At 43.4% G+C, this 20,968-nt stretch overlaps 1 protein-coding gene across 1 annotated transcript in view; it reads right to left on the bottom strand.

Moving 5' to 3' along the window:
• Positions 1-7,686: 7,686 nt before the first annotated feature.
• LOC146346697 (nardilysin-like) overlaps positions 7,687-20,968 on the bottom strand; it is a 60,039-nt gene continuing 46,757 nt past the window's right edge. Inside the window, exons 26-30 of the mRNA XM_084847995.1 lie at positions 20,071-20,154; positions 14,986-15,076; positions 13,502-13,618; positions 10,251-10,340; positions 7,687-7,895 (exon numbers count right to left, since the gene is read on the bottom strand). Of these exons, the coding sequence (XP_084704121.1) occupies positions 7,701-7,895; positions 10,251-10,340; positions 13,502-13,618; positions 14,986-15,076; positions 20,071-20,154 (577 nt within the window). The 3' untranslated portion in view covers positions 7,687-7,700. The remainder of the gene's footprint in view (positions 7,896-10,250; positions 10,341-13,501; positions 13,619-14,985; positions 15,077-20,070; positions 20,155-20,968) is intronic.

Genomic DNA, 20,968 nt, shown 5'->3' with positions numbered 1-20,968 from the left:
GAGTAAACTGCCTTGAGAGGGCTACAAACCCTTAAAGTATACAAATACTTTAAGGGTTGTATCCAGACTTAGTCATACTTAGATTAGACCCACTGGAATCAATGGGCAGTATCCAGCTGTGTCATTCCACTAGCACAAACGATGTTGCACTAGTGGAAATTAGGTTCTGAACTATGTGCAAAAGGAAGATCCAACTAGAGTTTCACTTGTGCAGTCACCTGCACAAGAGGTTATGCAAGCACTTTCAGGAGTGTTCCACTAGTGCACGGCATGCTCTGCTAGCACAGTGTGCAAGCACTTGTGGAACTGAAAGATTCAGCGGAGCTCTGCTAGTGGTATTTTAATTTGTGGAATTACAGCATTGGATACTGCCCAATGGAACTTAAGTTACTCCTATTTAAGTTAAGTCCCATTCATTTCAGTGAGCCTACTCTAAGTATGATTAAGTCTGAATCCAAACTCAAATAAATAAGAATTATGTGGCCTCTCAGAGGAGCCTTCTCCACATACATCTCTAAGGGTCATTGTTCTGGGCATTCTTCCTCTGAAAGAGGTTAAGTCTCCTGTATTTCTCCATCAAGAGTGATTGAATGATTCAGTCACATCCCATGCAGACCAATGGCAAAATTATGCAACCCCGCAATTAGAAGGAGGCAATGCCAAAGCAATGAAGCACACAGAGAAGCAACGGGCAACTCCTCTGTGGTGATCTTGAGCTCACAGAAGAGTTTAATTTATGTATTTCTTACTGCACAGTAGCAGTTTTCTTATGTCATACCTGTATGCTTTGGTTTGCAGTTTGGAAATTATTAGCTTGAAACATTGGCTATGGAAGTGAGAGTTTCGTTATGGCACCACTTGCTTGCATATAATCCTGCCTGGCCTTTGAAATAGGCCTCAAATCCATCTGTGAGATCAGGTGGATGGAGAAAATAGTAGGGATGTCAGAGAATTCTGCGACAGATCTCGGTGAGGCCGAATGCCAGTGCATTCGGGCCCCCAAAATCCATCGTAGAACAGCCTGCCACCCCCCCGCCCCCCACGGATCCCCCCTGGGACGAGACTTACCTGGGGCGGATGTTCCGTATGGCGGCAGCTCCAGTGGTGGCTTCGGCAGCGGCAGCAGCGGCGGCTGGTCTTCCGAATGGCTGCCGCCGCTGCTATTTGCAGTCTGTGTCTTTTTTTTTCTTTCCCCATAGACATGATAGGCTACATAAAGACTATCACATCTGGGTTTTTTAAAAAAAAAGCGTACGCAAATGGCGGCGGCTACGGCTGCCGCCATTTGCGTTCCTTATTTTTTGCCGTCTTAGTCTACGTCAATATTTACAGAGACTAAAACGAAGAAAAGAAAGGGGAATGCAAATAGCGCCCACTACGCTATTTGCATTCCTCTTTCTTTTCTTTGTCTTAGTCTACGTAAATATTGGAGTAGACTAAGATGGCAAAAAATAAGGAATGTAAATGGTGGCGGCTGTAGCCGCCGCCATTTGCGTACGCGTTTTTGTTGTTGTTGTTACCCAGAGCCCTCCGCAGCCAGAAATCCGGCTGCGGACGGCCCTGGCCTGGGCCTGGCCGGCTGCTCCGTGGAGCCGCTGTGGAGCACAGCAGACCGTCGAGGATTCCAGGGGGGAGGACCGGATCACTTCCCCCCCCGTCGAGGATTCCGGGGGGAGGGACGGAATGCCTCCCCCCCCATGAACAGAATACGCAAAAAGGTAAGTCACTTTCGTACATCCCTAGAAAATAGGGATGTCAGAGAATTCCGCCACAGATCTCGATGAGGCCGAATGCCAGTGCATTCGGCCCCCCGAAATCCGTGGTGGAATGAAGCCCCCGCCCCCCCCATGAAAGGAGCGCGAAACGGAGCACTTATCTGCTGCCGTCTGCACGGCCGCCATTCGCTTCTTTGTCATAGCCGTGATAGGCTACGTAAATAATTACGTAGCCTATCACAGCTAACGCAGGGACGCCATTTACATAGCCTATCACGGCAAGCAAAACAACAACAACAGCGGACACAAATGGCGGCGGCTACGACGGCCGCTGGTTATGTCCCTGTATTTTGCCATGATAGGCGTCGTAAATATTTACGTAGGCTAAAACGGCAGGGGAAAAAAGGAACGCAAATGGCACCCACTATGCCATTTGTGTTCCCCTTTTTTTCCTGCCGTAATAGCCTTTGGAAATATTTACGTAGGCTAAAACGGCAAAAAAAAAGGGAACGCAAATGGCGGCTGCTGTAGCCGCTGCCATTTGCGTCCTCTGTTGTTGTTTTTTTGCTTGCTGTGATAGGCTACGTAAATATTTACGACGCCTATCATGGCAAAATACAGGGACGCAAATGGCAGCAGCTACGGCCGCCGCCATTTGCGTCCCTGCAGGCTGCCCAGCGGCTGGATGTCTGGCTGTGGGTGGCCCTGGCCGGCGGCTCTGCGGAATCTCCATGGAGCAGAGCCAGCCAGCCAGAATTTCGGGGGGAGGGATGGAGCACCTCTCCCCCCACACGAATGTCACCCTTCAAAAAGGTAAGTGACTTTCATACATCCCTAGGAAAAAAGAGACAGAAATGTCTCAGCTGCAGCATCGCAGTTACTTATAGAACATTTTCTCTATGGTGGGACCAATCTGTCAGTTTTGCTTTCTCCAGCATTTGGATTTTTTAAATCTCTAGTTCTTTCTTTCTTGAATATGAAGAACTTTGCAATTTCGGGAAATGAACTTAAATGAAATTCTCAACTAACTGCACCAGCCAAATTCACTATTCCTGGCATAGAAAGGACCATGATGTACCTGCCTGCCATGTAGCTGTTAAAGATGAGAAGCCTGTCAGCAAAAAGAGGTGGCAACCCTACTTAATCACAAAGTTGAATGAATAAGGAGGATTCAAACCCAGACTTTTATGATCTAAGCACTCAAAGTGTTGTGCCTGAATAGATGTATCCATCAGTGTCTACTTCTCCCACATTCAAATGTTTTAAATGTCAAGTTTTTGCCTCAAATATGGAGAACTTTGCAAATATTGTTAAATTCTTATAAAAACCAAACTGTGCAAAATTCTCATTTAACCCATCTTCTTCTCAATGGAAATCCACCAGGCTCCCACTCTCCCCATGGAAGGTAAACAAAAGGTGTTTTTTTTTAAAAATAAATAAATCAGGTTCTCTTTTAATTAGTGCTGTGCTGAATGTTCCACTAGGAACTTTTTTGGCACATTTGTGGGGCTTGGAGGGGGATGAAAAAGGGTGAGAAAATCTCCACAATCCCCGGTGGGGCGAAAAAATAAACATTTTAGGAGTGGGAACCTTAATGTTTAATGTCAGGTAGAAGAGATGTGCTTTCCCCCTTCTCTTTCTTTCTTTTCCTTTTTAAATGCTTTTTGCCACTGTGGTAAGTGGCAGCCATGTTCCTAACTTGGTCTGAGGCCATGTCTTTGTGGAAGGACTCTTCCAGGGGTATTGTTGGGAGATAAATGGCCTTTCTGATAGCATCAGTCTTGCAAGAACTGGAAAGAGCTGCTCTGAAAACCTTCAAGAGCACAGGAGAATATATATATGATGACTGCATTTCAACAAGACACTTGCAACCCAGGATCATACCATTGTAAATCAACACATTGCATTGGGGGCACATAGGTGGAAATAAAGAGATGAGACACAAATAGATGGTATTAAATTGGACCACATTTATTGATAAATCTGTAAAGGGAAAGACCTGGACAGGCAACTAATCTGTGCCAGCATCTAGCTAGGCACTGTATCAGGTGAAACATTCAAAGCCTGCTGAGTGACATCTATGAGATTGCCACCCCGAGGACTACTCCTTTGGGGGGAGGTAGGCCTTCCCCTGTCACCCCCTCCAGGGCCGCAAAACACCGGGTAGGTGAGGTGAGTTGGCCTCACCCTTATCCCCCTGCTGGGGCCGCAAAACCCCAAGCAGGAGGCCTCAGGCATTATCTGTCACCAAAACAGTGCCTCTGAATGCTCACCATCCCTATTCTCATCTGCATTGCCCATCCCTAACAACCTACCTGAAAATGTGACTGGATAACCTGACCCTCAAATAAGGCCAAAATCACCTAATTAGAGGTGTACGAAACCCCACTTACCTGGATCTGCCAGGTTCCACAGGTGGGGGGAGGCGATCCGTCTCTCCCCCCGGAATCCTCAATGGGGGGGGAGTTGATCCATTCCTCCCCCCTGGAATCCTGCCTGGCTGGCTCCGCTCTGCAGCCAGGCCACAGAGCTGCCAGCTCGGCCAACCCGCAGCGGGGCCTCCAGCCACTGCCGGGCTGGTGCAGACGCAAATGGCATCCTGAGACGCCATTTGCGTCCCTATGGTAGCCCGTGATAGGCTATGTAGCTAGGGATGGCGGAGAATTTCTCCCCGAAACTTCGGGGGGCCGAGCGCCAACGTGTTCGGCCCCCCGAACAAGTTTCGGGGAGAAATTCTCCGCCCCCCCGCCCCCCGCACCCCCCCGGGACGGGACTTACCTTTGGCGAATGTCCCTCCTGGCGGCGGGCCCGGCCGGCGGTTTGTCGGGTCTTCGTCCGGGGTGGGAGCGGCAGCCGGTCTTTCGACCGGCTGCCGCCGCCGCCATTCCAAGAAAAGAAAAAAAAAAACGCCCCCGTGATAGGCTACGTGACGATTAATGTAGCCTATCACGGCTAGATTTGCAAAGTCAGCCGTGATAGGCTACGTCAATTGTCACGTAGCCTATCACGGGTGACTTAAAAAAAAGAAAAAAAAGTGCGTATGGATAATGGCGGCCCCCATAGGGAGACGCCATTCCCGTTCCTTATTTGGTTGCCATAGTCTACGTAAAGATTTATGTAGACTACAGCGACCAAATAATGAACACGAATGGCGGCTCCCTATAGGGGCCACCATTTGCGTACGCGCTTTTTTTTTTTTTAAAGTCACCCGTGATAGGCTACGTGACGATTTACGTAGCCTATCACGGCTGACTTTGCAGATCTAGTCGTGATAGGCTATGTTAATCGTCACGTAGCCTATCACGGGGGCGGTTTTTTAAAAAAAAAAACTTTTAATTTCACGGCCGGGCGAGGCGAGGCGCCTCCTCCCTGGCCTGAATTTCGGCCGGGCAAGGCGGGAAGCCTCCCCCCCCTGCCTGAACTTCACGGGGGGAGCAGCGAAGCACCTCCCCCCCACCGCGAAAAGCTGCGAGACCAGGTAAGTGACTTTCATGCACCCCTATATGTAGCCTATCATGGATAAAACGGGAACACAAATGGTGTATGGGACGCCATTTGTGTCCCTGCTTTAGCCGTGATAGGCTATGTAAATATTTACATAGCCTATCATGGGCTGGCGTGGGGACGCAAATGGAGTCCTCTACACAGGACCCCATTTGTGTCTGCAGCGGCCTGGCAGCGGCTGGAGGCCCCGCTGCGGGTTGGCCCAGCTGGCAGCTCCGTGGCCTGGCCGCGGAGCAGAGCCAGCCAGGCAGGATTCTGGGGGGGAGGAACGGATCGCCTCCCCCCACCTGCGGAACCCGGCGGAGCCAGGTAAGTGGGGTTTCATACACCCTAGTATATATATATACACACACACACAGACACACACACACACACACACACAGATGTTGTATGGAATATGTAGGGAAAACTACAACTGACCTAAGAACAAGATTCCATAACCACAAATCTGTGATTCTCACCAAAAAACTGGAGCAGCCTGTTGCAAGACATTTCAACTCACCTTCACATAGTCTCTCAGACTTACGGTTGCTTCCAATAGAACAAACAGAAGACAATGACATGTTTGATAAAAGGGGAAATTTCTGGATTTATACAGACTGAGAAGTCTTAGTCCCAATGGCCTTAATCTAGAGAACAATTCTTCGTAGGCATTATATCACTCCTACCTCTGCTTTTTTCTCCTAAGGAACTTTCATCTCCAGGCAGTCCAGACTGCCACTCCTGACATCCATTTAACAACAGAGTTACTGATGAGGGTAGAAACTGAAAAGTTTAGCTTAAATATATTTTTTGAATACTCTGTTGTTAGTCTTTCTTTCTTTTCTTTCTTTCCTTTCTTCCTTTCTTCCCTTCCTTCCTTCCTTCCTTCCTTCCTTCTTTTCTTTCATCTATATCTATCTGGTGCCTCAAGATGTCAAACTTTGTTTGTGGTCTTTTACGGCATTCATCATGCAAAGGAAACATTTTATTTTGTGGGGAAATGCAGGCTTTGGGAAATTGTTCCCCATTGTACTGTGCTAAAGTTACAATTGGTAGGATCCTAAGAACTGTACAACATGCTCTGTGCACCCAAGGACATATTGAACTTGTGTTTTGAGAATACCAGTCCCCTCATCCCACATGGCAAACCATTTCTGAATCTGAAGGTACTTCCAAAAGAACTTTGTGAGATGCTATTAGGTGCCTGCTGTTCAAAGAAAAAAAAGTCTCCCTCCACCCCCCATCACCCTTACGTATGTCTAAAGCTGCTCTTTGGATCCAGGCCAATATGATTTATTTTCACCTAAGAAGGCTAAATGACATCATTATTGTTATGCTGTGTGAGAAATAATTGGGTCTGACTTGGAATGGAAATATCCAATATTCTTATCAGTCCTTAAGTAGTAATATTACACTGGGGAAAAATGGAGCTGGAACCTGGAGAAAAAATGTTTTAAATTACAAATTTCTATCCTCCTATATAGATGTGAGCACTTGGCACAAATGTATTATTTTTAAAATACAGTTTATGGCACAGGAACATACTTTTTTTTTCATTCTTCTCAGATGTCTTTAGGATTATTGATGGCAGTTTTAAAGGCACCTGTGCTGGTGTGCGAAGCTGAGCATAAATGATTGTTCGTTTACTGAAATTCCATAGGTTAACAATGAATTGGTTTGGAATACTTTGTGATTAAAGTGTAAGGCTCCAGCAGGCTTGAACCAGGGAATCCAGCAGTCAGGTTCTGTCACCGTACTCTTTGGGCCATCGGGTCATCAGCTTGTGGATGGAGGAAATGGCTTAAATGGGTCGTTTTAATGGAAATGGCTTAAATTAATTACTTTAATTACTACTGTTCTGTCTAACTTTCTATCAACAGGTGATACTTGAGGAGAACAAACCAAGTACATTTTTGCGCAGCATAGGACAAACTGGCCCTGAACAGTTGGATCACTGCAAACTGATTTCAGAATGTGCAAATTCAATAAATGCAGAACAAGTTGGCAGAGAGGGGTCAGTTCAGAGATGAATGCATCAAATCTCACTTTACATGGCAAGCAGCTCTGCAGCGCAAAGCCCCGAACCAAACCTATTTTGCCAACGGCTGGTCCGAACCTTGGGTCTCTAAAGTTCCACCCTGATAGTGGCAGGAAGGTGAATCAGGTGACCTAGGGAACCAGTAGTCCCGCCGCTGGCTTTACCTAACATTGTCTCAGGGTTGCCTCCTCAGTCTGAGCAACTTCTCAGTGAGAACAGTAGTGCAGATTCATGTTGCCTTGTTTCTGCTGCCTTCTGGAACCTGGCCACCTACCTCTCAGGGCCCGCTTCATTTACCTTTTGACGCTTTGATCTCTCTGATCAAAGTTCCTTTGTCTGCCTGCTCTAGAACTGGACCAGCTGCCTGTCTTGGCCAATGTTATCTGCTTCTGGCCCTTCGGACTTGCAAATGAGTACAATAGCATGAAAACATGACATGTAAACAAGCCTGAGAGTAAAGTTTATTTTAGTATCTTGTGGTAAGGAAGAAGGTTAAGAGTTGACGTGAAAGCTTGGATGTCCATAATAGCAGGGAAATTCAACAGAGGAGAAGAAGGTAAAAATGTCAGTTCAGGTGTTTTGGCAAACCAAGATCCCTGAGCAGTGGACGTATGTGTAACTTCTAAGTCTCCTTCCTGTTTACCATATCCAACCACCTGAAAATTCAAAGGCCAAATGGTTACCCAAGAAGTCAGCAAATATCCAAATTCTACAAACAGACTAAGTCTGTTTTCCTGCAAACACAAGTCCTTGCATTACTTTAATTGCGACTTTTCTGTCTAACTCTCTATCAACAGAAGACACCTGAGGAGAACAAAGTATATTTTTGCATCGGACAAACTAGCCCTGAACAGTTGGGTCACTGATTTCACAATGTGCAAATTCAATAAAGGCAGAAGAAGTTAGCAACAGGCGGTAGGGAGGGTCAGTTCAGAGATGAATGCATCAAATCTCACTTTACATAGCAAGCAGCTCTGCAGTGCAAAGCCCCAAACCAAACCTATTTTGCCACCTGCAAACATGTTCTAAGGCTGGTCTGACTCTCGAGTCTCTACAGTGGCTCACCCTGATAATGGCAGGAAGATGAATCAGGTGACCTAGGGCATCAGTAGGGCCTACGAACATAGGACTTTAAATCAGGGGTGGATAACCTTTTCTATTGCAAGGGAAACATTCTCTTGGGGAAATTTCTCAGGGGACACATGCCAGGAGTGGGCAAAGCCAGCAGAACTAGGTGGAGCTGAAGGCTGAAGGCAAAATGGTGTGGGGTCATAGTTGGCACTGTGCCATCCATTTTCTTTCTGCCAACCCCCTCCCCCCTTTTTGCCATCCCCTTGTCTTTCTCTTTTCTCCCCTTCTTTCTCCATCTCCACATTTCTCTTTCTCCCTTCTCTCGCTCTTTCTCCCCTTCCCTCCCCAGCACAAATCCCCTCCCACCTCCAATGGCAGTTAGGCTAAGAAAAAAGATCCCATTTGTTTGAATAGGTCCTTTTTTCTAAGCTTAATTGCTGTGGAGGAAAACTGTGTTTTGTGGGATTGCAGCATGTCGGGTTTACCCTTTCAGTCTCCAGCTGCAACCCCCTGAAAATCCCCCTATGGTAATTAGGAATGTTTTTGTACACCCGATTGCAGTGTAGGGAGGGGCAGGGCTAAAGAGTAGAGACAGCAAGCCCCTTCTGGCCTATGGGCCAGCAGTTCCCCACTCCTGCTTTAAACGTAGGCAGCCTTCCATTTGCTTGCTTGCTTGCCTGCCTGCCTGCGGTCTTTATTGAACAAAATTCAAGATCACATTCTTTTTGTTGGTATGGGTTAAACCGGTCAAAAAGGTGGAGGAGCCTGAAACTGGGACATCTTGCTCTTTTAAAATTAAGGAGTGTTTTCCAAATGTGATCAAATGACTGCATTTTATTTTAAATTTCAAAGGCTATGTCAAGAAGGGAATAATTCTTAAATCTTAAATATGGAAAATAACCAAATCAATGTTGAACAGCTCTAACTACAAACACAGTCATAAGGATTTTGAGTAAGTAGGCATGGAATATTTATTGAATTTGATTTTTGTGTGTGTGGTTTATATATATATATATATATATATATATATATATATATTAATATGGTTGGTGATGTTTAATGGTGATTCTTTTGCTGGATGAGTTGCTTGCAGTACCTCTTCTAAATTCTTCACCTTCAAATAGGTAGTGAGACATGTGTACCCCTCATGTAGGTGCAGCTTCCAAATTTTGCCTTGCAGAAGATGTGCAATTTGTTCTATTTTGGATGTTACAAGAAGTATGGCAAATAGGAAGCGTGAGTGATGTATACTTCTTGTTCTCTCCCACATCCCATACTCCTGCCTCCAAGAGTCCACACCAGAGACCAAAAGCTTAAAAGACAGGAACTTTTTAATAGCCTGAAATTATTAAAGATGGATGAATCTGCCAATTTCAGTTTCTCTCAGTGTCTCATTTTTTTCCAGTCTTAAGTTCAGTCTGTCCCTAACTTTGAGAATTTTTCAAAACAGTTTGGAGGGAAGTTATGCATTTTTGTTTGTGCATTTCTCCTAATGTATTTTTGTACACAATTTTGCATACTGTTGTATGTTTTTAAAGCAATTTTCCTAATATAATACATTTTAATGTTATTTTCACAAAGATATACATTTTATGTGCACGTTCCCCTAATAAACACATCTTTGTGTGTATTTTTGATTGGAGAACTTCATTGCAAATTTTGGAGAAATGTCAGTTTTGAAGCATAATTGAGTTTTGGTTTGCTTATTGGTTCGAAAGTGCAAAATTAGGTAAATTTGCATTAAAATGTGAACCAAATACATTTCTTCCTTATCCCTAGAAATTACAAGCCTTACCATTAAAGAAATATGAGTTTCAATGAACGCTTCTTTGTTTTCACAGAATGAATCATCCACCAACACTCATACATACATACATACATACATACGTATCTATATAACAGAGAGAGGAAGAGAGCACTTTAATTTCAGATATACTCACATGGGTGCTCAAAATTCTTTTGTGCTTGCCTCTGAATGCTAGGAACCAGTCAAGCAAATGAAATCTAGTAAGACTCTTCAGTGCTACAATCTATAAACCACAAAGAGTTTCTTAGAATCTTCCAGTATTAATATGCATGCTTTAAGGTATAAACAGATCTTTATCCTACTACCTGCCTTTGAAAAACAAAAACAATAAGTTTTGTAGCATCTTAAAGGCTAACATATTTATAATGGCATAAGCTTCCATGGATTAAAGTCCATGTCATTAGATGCATGAAGTTTAATCCTCAGTTGACAAGTTGGGTGTAAAAACAAACAGACACTTTTTTTACACTTGGGTGTAAAAGAAAAAAATAGAGAGAAGAAGATGGAGTTCTAGTCTGCATAAACTACTACCGTAATAAATCTATCAGGGTGAAATCCTATGAAGATAGTCAGCAGCCTCCGAACTTTGAGGCTGTCAAGTATCCAATGCAGTGTGGCTGGAGTGCAGAGGCGATTTTCCCCTTTGTTCTCCAGCCGCCCTGCATTTCTGCTAGATGGGTGATTTCACCCATCTAGCAGCGGCCCTTCAGAGGGGGAGGGAAGGAGGCTGGGGCGGCCATAGAAAATATTGTATGGCCACCACCACAGTCTCCTCCCCTCCTCACCCCCAGCAATGCCCCCTTTTCCCTTCTCAGCGCTCCATTTCCGAGTGCAGCCAGCCAGAAATGTGCTGGTTAAGAGGGGGTGGGGAGCACAGTTTCTGGGCTTTGAGGTCAGACCCCTGTTTTGGACTTCGGATCCCAGAAACTGAACAATCCTATGTCCCCACCCACCCCAGACATTGTCTAGGGGACATAGGATTGCTCCCTAAGTCTTTAAGGTGCCACAAGAATCTTTGCTTTTACTGCAACAGACAAAATGGCTTCCACTCAGTACATCTTGCTTTTGAAAGTTAGCTTTTTGTGTCTCTCTGCTGTCCTTGCTTGTTCTTGCTGATGGTTTTATATTGACTGTGCTTGTTTTGTTTTTTTGTTACTTAAATACTCATTTTTTATATAAATGATATAATTGGTAGCAGAATACTCAAAGGTGATATATACATTATAAAAACCAATTAAGGGTGTGATCCAGGGGGATTGCTGCCCATTAGATGGAAGCCTCTGGGCTAGGCTATTGTCTGCAGGGCAGGAGGAACAACAGAAGCTATTTTGCCTCCTATTCCTCCTCAAAACACACAAAAAACAGACAGACAAGTCCCTGAGGCTGTCTGGCTCACTTACCAGTGGTGGGTGTGGATGGATGACAGAGATGTCATGGGATCCTGTGGATCCCAGCCTCTCCTCTCCCTGCTCCCCCACTGTCTTTTCAACCTCCATGAGGTCATCTGAGGTCACATATGAGCCTGCCTGGTCCTTAAGGTCTTCTGGAGAGGCCCTTCTTTTGAGACTACCACCATGAGTGGCAACACAAGAGAGGGCCTTTTCTGTGGCCACTTCCAGGCTGTGGAACTCCCTCCCCACAAAGGCCAGGTTCTCTCCCTTTCTGCTATCCTTCTGACAGCAGGGAAAGTCCACCTTCTTAAAGAAGGTCTTTGGTCTGTAAGTGGGTCTGTTGGTTTGGATACTGTTTGTATTCTGTAATTGTTTTGTTTTTATTGTATTTTAATGTGTTTTAGTGTTTTAATATATTTTAAATTGTTTTCATAAGCTGCCTTGAGTTCCACTTTTTCGTAGAAAGGTAGGCTATAAATCAAACAAATAAATACATAAGTAAATAAGTAAATGTTCTGTATAGACGTCACACTCTACCAGATGGCGAGAATGAATTATGTACATTTAAAAGGCAATATGGGTCTCTCCCTAATAGGGTGATTCAGTGTACGAGTCGAGCATTATGAATTAGAACCATGGTAAATTGCCATTACTGTATGTCCATTCTTCCATTATTTCTTCTAGGGCTGAGTGCAAATGGCCTCTCAAAATTCTCCACCCTATTTCTAGGCAGAGAAACTGTGGAACCATTTCACGGAACTTTTCCAGGGGAAAAATTTCTCCAGTGGTTTCTCAGGGGTAGGGCTCACCATTAGCTGAGGCAGTAGCACACCCTTTTCTCTTTTTCCTAAGGGTTGGTATTTGCAAGTGGCAGCAATGATAACTGTCCAGCCACTATTTTGCATTTTCCACAATGCCCAGACCTAGTGTCATTCCAGGTTACTGTGAAGGGAAAATGATGGTTGCCAAAAAAAAACCCCCAACCACAGTGTAGAATATTTGGAGAAAATTCCGCAAAGTGGCCTTTTTTCTAGGAGTGTGAGAAAAAGAAAAAATCTTGGACGTTTTCTCAGAAAAATGTCTTCTGAGAAATTTTTGCTCAGCTTGAATCATATCCCTTGAATCACCTTACACTTCATTGTGTATCTTAGGGTGTAATGCTATGCATGCTTGCTTGGGAATACTTCCAAGTAAAACAATTAGTCTAGATGTCTTAACAATTCTTCAAATATAATAGGGGCATGCTATACATAAATGTTCCCATTACAGCGTTTCTCTCTCCTCCAACCCCTCCCCTGATCCTCTGCCTGGTACAACAGTTTCTGTTGGCTTGTACACTTGCCTTACTGTATACTCCTGTCAATAGACAAACTCATTAATACACCTGATTGACTGATACACCCTCCTTGCTGTTGCACATCTTTGATATATAACAAAGGAAGAGAAGTTGCATGTTCCAGAATAGTCTCCCCAGTCTGAGGCAGGAGAAAAGAGGCAGACTAGATATTTATTCTCACAAACCCCATGCAAGAGAAAAAAATCTGACACTGATCATCACATTTAAGAGATTTTTCTCCAGCAAGCATATTTTGAGTTCTCGAAGACTTCAGCTGCCTCACACATGACCTACACTGAGATAATATTCATGTGGAAAAGAAGCTGTTCATTTTATTTCTCTGCAAGAACATGATTCAGGAAACTTAGATCTCAGATCTTTCCATTTTACCATGTCCTCTCCACGTAGCAAATAACTTACAGAAAAACACTTAACTCTAAGTCAATTCAGTCAGTCCCGTGGTGGCAATAGACCCAAATGGCTCGAGTCTCCATTTTCCATTTTAGTCCTTTCATGGACCAGACCCAAAGTCACTTAATGACTAATGTTTAATCATAAAAAATGTGTATGCATGCATGTGCGTGTGTGTTTGCTGTGAATCAGATATAACGAACAATTATCAAGATAATAAAATCACTTATGCTTTTAATTTACTACCTCTCGGGCAAGTCTGTCAAACAAGTACTGCTGAGTAATCACTTCATTCCAGTTCCTGTCCACCTCTTCACCAAGATGGGAATCATCAGTTTGCTTCAGCTTTATTAGAGCTGAGACCTGAAAAACATGCTGTTCCTTACTGCTCTTGTAGAAAAATCTCTGTTTATGGGAAAGTGACAAAATCCTGCTTCCAAACATTTTTGTGGATAGGTAGAGATTAGCAGCACAACAAAATTATGGTGTGCTGGCAGGATATTTCACTCCCATTCATCACTGGGTTTAGATTACATAGATTAACAGTAGGGGGCTTTCCACAAAGAAATGTAATGCTATTTGATCACTGCTCCTGCTCATAGGATGTTGTGCAAAGGTCCTTGTGGCTATATGGCAGGAAAATTCCTCCCCTTAAAAAAGTAGTATGACCCAGCCCAGGCCCTAGCACAGATACACTGGCGTTTCATCCACAAATGCTGAACCAGTCCTTCATCTCTCAGATCCTATCAATTACAATGGATTAGGATTTCTTCCCATCACTCTAGGTAGTATGAAGTATTATAGGCCTTTTTGGTCCACAGGAATTGCAAATGCTGATGCAAATGTCTTTGCCCACTTCCATTTCTTATAAGGAAAGGGACAGGTGCAACTGGGAAGTGGGACAGAGCCCACTGGCATGAATTTACACCACTGCAGCTTGGAATAAGACTCAAGGACCACCTGCTCCCACATGAACCTGCCCGATATAATTAAGATCTGACTAGTCACAAAGGCAGAAGTGCCATTGCGTAGAGAATAATGGGTTTACTACTCTTTGGGAGAAGGATCCTAGCTCAGTAGTAGAGCACATGCTTAGCATGCAGAAAGTCCCAGGTTGAATCCCCATTATCTCCAGGTAGGTCTAGGAAAGACCCCTTCCTGAAGCCTAGGAGAGCCATTGCCAGTCAATGTAGACAATATTGACCAAGATAGTATAAGAAAAATTCCTCTGCTCCTAAACGGCGCAACTTGAGCCATGGAATCACACATTTAGGGTGCAACTCTATTTGGATTCCCTTCAGCCTCCAAACCCGTTGCCTCTGTGCACTCTCTCCCTGCATTTCACTAGATGGGCGATTTTGCCAGTCCAGATGGAGTTTTCTGGTATGGGAGGGAAGGAGGCTGGGGCAGCTGAAGGAGTCTTCATAAGCTGACCACCCTGATCTATTCCTCTCCCTGCCCACAGAACCAGCCCCTTTCCATCGTCTGTGAGCTCACATTCTCTCCATGGAGGCTGTGAGAGGGAGGGGATGGGGATCTTGGACTCCTGGGTCTGAGGTAAGAGCACTGTATCTGACCTCAGATCCAGGAATCCAAAAACCCCTACGGCCACCAAGATGCTGTCTAGGGGGCCATAAGATTGCAACCACCCTGATACCCAGATATTCTATGTATTCTACATCAGCTTCAACTCAGTTCAATGCACCATACAAATTAGGCATGTATCTTACCTGAGCTGTGAATTCTTCTGCAGACAAATTCCGGAGTTTATTCTCAAAGTGCAAAAAGAAGTCTTCTATTTTTCTATCAACTAATTCAGTGCTAAAAGATTTAAAAGTCTCAATAAGAAGTTCAATATTTGTTTATTAAAATATGTTGTAACTTGTTTTTGACTAACAGTCTTCAAGGTGGCTAACAAGCCATCCTAAAAAACAACAGAAATCAACAGAAACAACAGAATCTCATATACACTTTTAGGGATGTAAACAGACTAAGGTTCTTTTATTTGTTTGCTGCCTTTCTTTTAATTGATGAATTACTAAAAAATACTGTATTAGTCTGGTTTTAGACAAAGTAATCTAGTGTGTTTTGTTTGTCCTTAGTAAAAGCTACATGTTCAAGTTTGGCCCTGATCGTAAATCCATTGTTTGATTTTAATGGGGCTTGGATTCATATTATGCCTGTAGTGTAGGACTCCTGTTCCTGATGACAGCTGGTGAAGTTTATAATGTAACAATGGCAGAAACCTACTTGAGCATGTAGGGCTACAGGAGAGAACTGCAGCAATTTTCATTTATGAAATGATTTTTTGCATTCATTGGGCTATATCCAATGTTACACTAGCAGAAAAATTACAAGCATTGGTGTTGTTTCACTAGTGGTTGCACAACTGCTAGCAAAACAACTAACACAACTAGTACAAACAACCCCTGGCATAATGAAGTCAGAATTAGATGTGGAATGCCTTGCTGAAGTAGAATCCAAGTGTTGGATATGACACGCACACAAGAATGAAAATGGTGTTTCTGCAAGTTGTAGAAGCTTTGCATTAGCAGAATGACACCACTGGATACAACCCATTGTAAGAATATGTAGAACTACCCTGATCAATTGTATAAGTCTGATTAAAAATCCTCAACATATTTCAGATGCTTTGCTCACAAAGAACTCACTCCATCACTCAAGGACTTCACAGGTCACATCAGTGAATGTTACAGCTCCAAGTGTACAGAGGTTCCCCACCCAAAGCACTGAATGGAAAACTGTATGTTCATATAATAGCAAAAAAAGAAGACAATGGACCTGGACAATTACACCACCAATTTATAGAAACTCAGTTTCCATTTATCATGTACATAAGCTTCCAGATTCTAAGCCCTTTCTGGAACAATGATAAAATAATAAAGGGTTGGATCCAGATTTAGTCATACTTATAGTAGTAGACACACTGAAGTCAATGTGACTTACATTAGTCATGACTAGCTTACATCCTATTGATTTCATTGGGGCTACTCTAAGTATGACTGTCTCTGGATCCAACCCAAGGATTCCAGAGCCCTCAGTGATAGATGGCTCTGTCAGTCTTGATCTCTCAGAGATTGTCAACTTTTTAGAGAAACAATCCATACAGAAATCTGTGCACATTTTTTGTACTGTACATATTAATATACACATATTTTCTGCTAATTTTTAAAGATACGTATTTTTGGACTCATGTGCCCATTGACCAAAGTGTGTTTGTGTGCATTTTGGGAATGTATGCATTTTTCTTTGTGCATTTTTAATACGTGCTCATGCTGTCAAACACATTTTGTTTTGTTTTACAGAATGCATTGTAAGCTTAGAAATGTATGGATTTCTGACTGCAAATTGCATCTGGATCCACATTCAAGTCTGGGAGGTGAGATTTGGGTAGGAGGACCATCAGCATTTGTTGATGGCTAAGACCATCAACAAAAGCTTTATTACTGCATGGCCAGAGTGTTAGTAAAGGCAGTGTGATGAAGTGGCTAGTGTGCTGGACTGGGATTCAGGAGATCCTGATTCTAGTACCCACTCGGCCATGAAGCTCACTGGGTGACTTTGGGCCAGTCACTGACTCTCAGCCTAACCTACCTCACAGGGTTGTTGTGAGGATAAAATGGAGAGGATGAGGATCATGTACGCCGCCTTGAGCTCCTTGGAGGAAAAAAGGCGGGATATAAATGTAATAATAAATAATAAAAATAAATAAAACTGATTATCTTGTAATGTTTATTGTTGATATTCCTGTCAATACAATGTTATTCTCCAAAAGAATCCTTAAATACGCATTTAAATTTCTATACCCTTGGTAATTTAAACTGCCAAGAACTGCACTGCAACATTTGGAAAAGTGTGAAATGTGGTGGATTTTTAGTCTGAGAGGTGCAGATCAGGTCATTTTGCATAGGAATTCACAAAGACTGAATTGCTCAGGCATCCCTACGAGGAAGCAAAGAACCTGTGAAAAATCAGAGCTGCCTGAGCTGACAAAGGCTGCAAAACATATGCCTTATCAAGCCGCTGCAAGGCCAAGGGGCCTTGAATCTGAGAGGCCCCATATACTGCATGTATATAGTATGGGATTCAGACTTAGTCATGCTTAGAATAGGCCCACTGAAATCAATGAGACTTAAATTAGTCTGACTTACTTAAGTCCCACTGATTTCAATCAGTCTACTCTAAGCATGACTAAATCTGGATCCAAGCCTTGGTAAATAACAGTAGTGTTTATGCAGAATGCACTGTAAGATGATATTTTATAGCTGGTTAATTAAGATAAGAATTTATCTCAAATAAATAATAGTGAATTAATTTGTTGCTCAAAGATTAATCTTAAATACACTGCCTGAATGTAAAGAAGCCCGGGTTCTTTATATTACCAACATTTTCACAGGCGAGAACTCCAGCTAAAAACACACACATTGTTGATCTTGGTTCAGTTAATTGATTAATTATGACAACTAGTCAATTAAGGCTTTAAGTCCTGAGAAGCCTATTTACGACACATAGAAGAAGCAGGTGTTTTAAATTCTGGGGCTGACAGCCATACAAGTCTGAAAATTTAAAGTGAGCTTTTAGTATGATGCAGAATATTAACAAGAGCAGGCAGTCAAGGAAAGAGATGAATTTCCCAGGATTCTGCCCAGGGGTGTGCCTTTCACCCAGTCAAGGGGTGTTTTACTTATTTATTTATTTGATTTATTAGCTGCCCATCTGGCTGGCTACCCGGTCACTCTAGGCGGTGTACAATACTAATAACAAATTTACATAATCAACTGAACAAAAAACACCAACACAGCTCTAAAAAACCCCTAACCCACCCCAAATGCCTGCCTGAACAGCCAGGTTTTTAAAGCCTAGTGATGACTCACTTCACCTAGTTCAGGGCTATAGGCATGATGAGCACACATACTTTTTTTAGAGGCCATGCAATTCCTAGCAAGGCTAGGCAACAACGAAAAATATCCCAGTAAAGATACTATGAATGCAATCCTATACTCAGGAGTAAATCCCGTTTTAGCCATTTAAGTATCTCACTGGAATCTGTGGCGGAATTCTCTGCCATCCCTAGGAATCCCTGTCTAAATGTCTGGAGACGGTGAGTGGCTGGATGGGGAGGAATAAGCTGAAACTGAACCCTGACAAGACTGAGGTACTTTTGGTGGGAGACAAGAGGAGGTTGGGGGATGTTGACCTGGTGTTGAATGGGGTACAGCTACCCTTGAAAGACCAGGTCCACAGCCTGGGGGTCATTGTAGACTCCCAGATGTCCATGGAGGCTCAGGTGTCAGCTGTGAGCTGGACAGCATTGTATCAATTCCATCTGATATGGCGGCTGCGCCCCTACCTTCCCGACCACCTGCTCCCATTGATAGTACATGCCCTGGACTCCTCTCGTCTAGATTACTGTAATGCGCTCTACATGGGGTTACCCTTGAAGATGGTTTGGAAGCTGCAGCCAGTGCGGAACGCGGCGGCTTGCCTGATTAAAGGCAGCCGCCGGCGTGATCACATCACTCCAGTGCTGAAGGAGTTGCACTGGTTACCAGTTGTTTTCTGGGCCAAATTCAAAGTGTTGCTTTGACCTTTAAAACCCTATGTGGTTCCGGCCCAGCCTATCTCAAGGAGCGCCTCCAGCAACACCAGACAGCCCGCTTAACAAGATCAGCCTCGGATGGCCTTCTCTCTGTCCCATCAGCCAGGACAGCTGGGCTGGTGAGGACGAGGGAGAGGGCCTTCTCTGTAGTGGCCCCCACTCTGTGGAACTCCCTCCCTAGGGAACTCTGCCATGCCCCCGCTTTAATGAACTTCTGCCACACACTGAAAACTTGGTTATTCAGGCAGGCATTTGGGGTGGGTTAGGGTATTTTTAAATAATGTTTTAATGTATAATTTTACTGTTTTAAATTGTACCATTGTACATCGCCCAGAGTGGCTGGGTGACCGGCCAGATGGGCAATTAAGAAATTTAATATAAATAAATAAATAAATAAATAAAGTGATGGAAACAAAGATTTGTGATAGAAACAAAGAGAGTTTTAATAACATTTGTGAAATTGCTCAGGAAGATTTTGCAAATCCCTAATTCAAATCACTGCTCTTTGAATTTACTGGATTACAATAAATACAACATAAATAAATGCTACCTCAGATCTTTTAACTAATGATGTGAGCGATTAAGCCTCAGCCCTTAGGCATATAAAGCAAAGGATTTTATAAGCTATATACTCTAAACCCCACTTTCAATGTCAATTTTTTAAATCAAAGTCTCCAATTCAGCTACAGTTAGTTGTGCTAAGTTCTATGAAGGCAGTTGGACTTACGTTAGCCAAACAGAATTTGTTCCATTAGTTTTAATATGACATAGTGATGACTCGCTTTACCTAGTTCAGGGCCATAGACATGATGAGCACACACATCTTTTAGAGGCCATGCAATTCCTAGCAGGGCTAGGCAACAAGGCAAAATATCCCAGTAAAAATACTAAGAATGCAATCCTATAATCAGGAGTAAATCTCAGTGAGTTCAATGGGGCTTACTCCCAGGGAAGTGGGTGTAGGGTTGCCCTCAGCTTCTCAAGTACTTTGGAAGAGAGTGGTAGAAACATTAGTAATGGAGAATTATAGGAACTTGACTGCAGTCAATGTTTTAAATATGTCATAGTTTTTGTCAGAAAACTGCGGGTCTTAGCTATGAAGAGCCTCGGAATTCACAGAGCCCTAAGATGGAAACAGTAATACTAAACTGCTCTTTAAATAAATAAATAAATAAATAAATAAAGGGAGACTTACTTGTATTTGGTTGCCTGGGTTATTACGGTAACAGAGAAACCTAGGATCCCAGATGTGTTTCTTGTGGCAGGGTAGACATGATAGCTTAAACCAAAGGAGAAGAATAACATTCCACAAGTACAAGTCATTTTATTCTGATCATTAACAAGTACTAACTAGTATATGGGAGGTATCCATCAAAACCTGTTCTCCCACATGGTCATTTAAAACGTATTATGGAAGCAACACTGGGTGAATTATTGGATTGCACCATTGCACTACTGCTTTCAGCTGCTGATGTCATTACTGCCATTGCATCTGACTATCTGCCTAAAAAGGTGGGAGAGGAGACAACAAGGGCCATCAGCCTGGTATGGATTAACTACCACCGGGCTCCTCCATCTATCCCAGGGATGGGCAACATCTAGGGTTGGGAGACTGCATTGCCCCCAGCCACAGTTGCCACCGCTGCTGAATTTGCTGCTGCACTGAACAACCCTGCAAATTTTGAAGAAAAAGTGGCACATGGGGAGCATACACCTTGTTTAGAAGTAGAATCACACTTCTGGGAGGCTTTTGGAAGCTTGATTCTGCTTCTAAACAAGGTACACTCCCCTGTGCAAAATAGGGAATTATAGAACCTGATCGTTACTGAGTTCTGGATTATTATTTTTTTGCACCACTGTCTCGATAATCATAGAATCATAGAATAGACTAATAGAATAGTAGGGTTGGAAGGGGCCTATAAGACCATCGAGTCCAACCCCCTGCTCAATGCAGGAATCCAAGCCAAAGCGTCCCTGACAGAGGGCTGTCCAGCTTCATCTTGAATGCCTCCAGTGTGGGAAAGCCCACCACCTCCTTAGGTCATTGGTTCCATTGTCGTATTGCTCTAACAGTCAGGAAATTTTTCCTGATG

This window comes from Heloderma suspectum, chromosome 4 (genome assembly GCF_057233095.1).
Source record: "Heloderma suspectum isolate Gila_16-S chromosome 4, 16-S_ref, whole genome shotgun sequence".
NCBI lineage: Eukaryota > Metazoa > Chordata > Lepidosauria > Squamata > Helodermatidae > Heloderma > Heloderma suspectum.
Note: the sequence above shows the minus strand (reverse complement) of the source record. Positions and strands in the feature narration are given on the sequence as shown.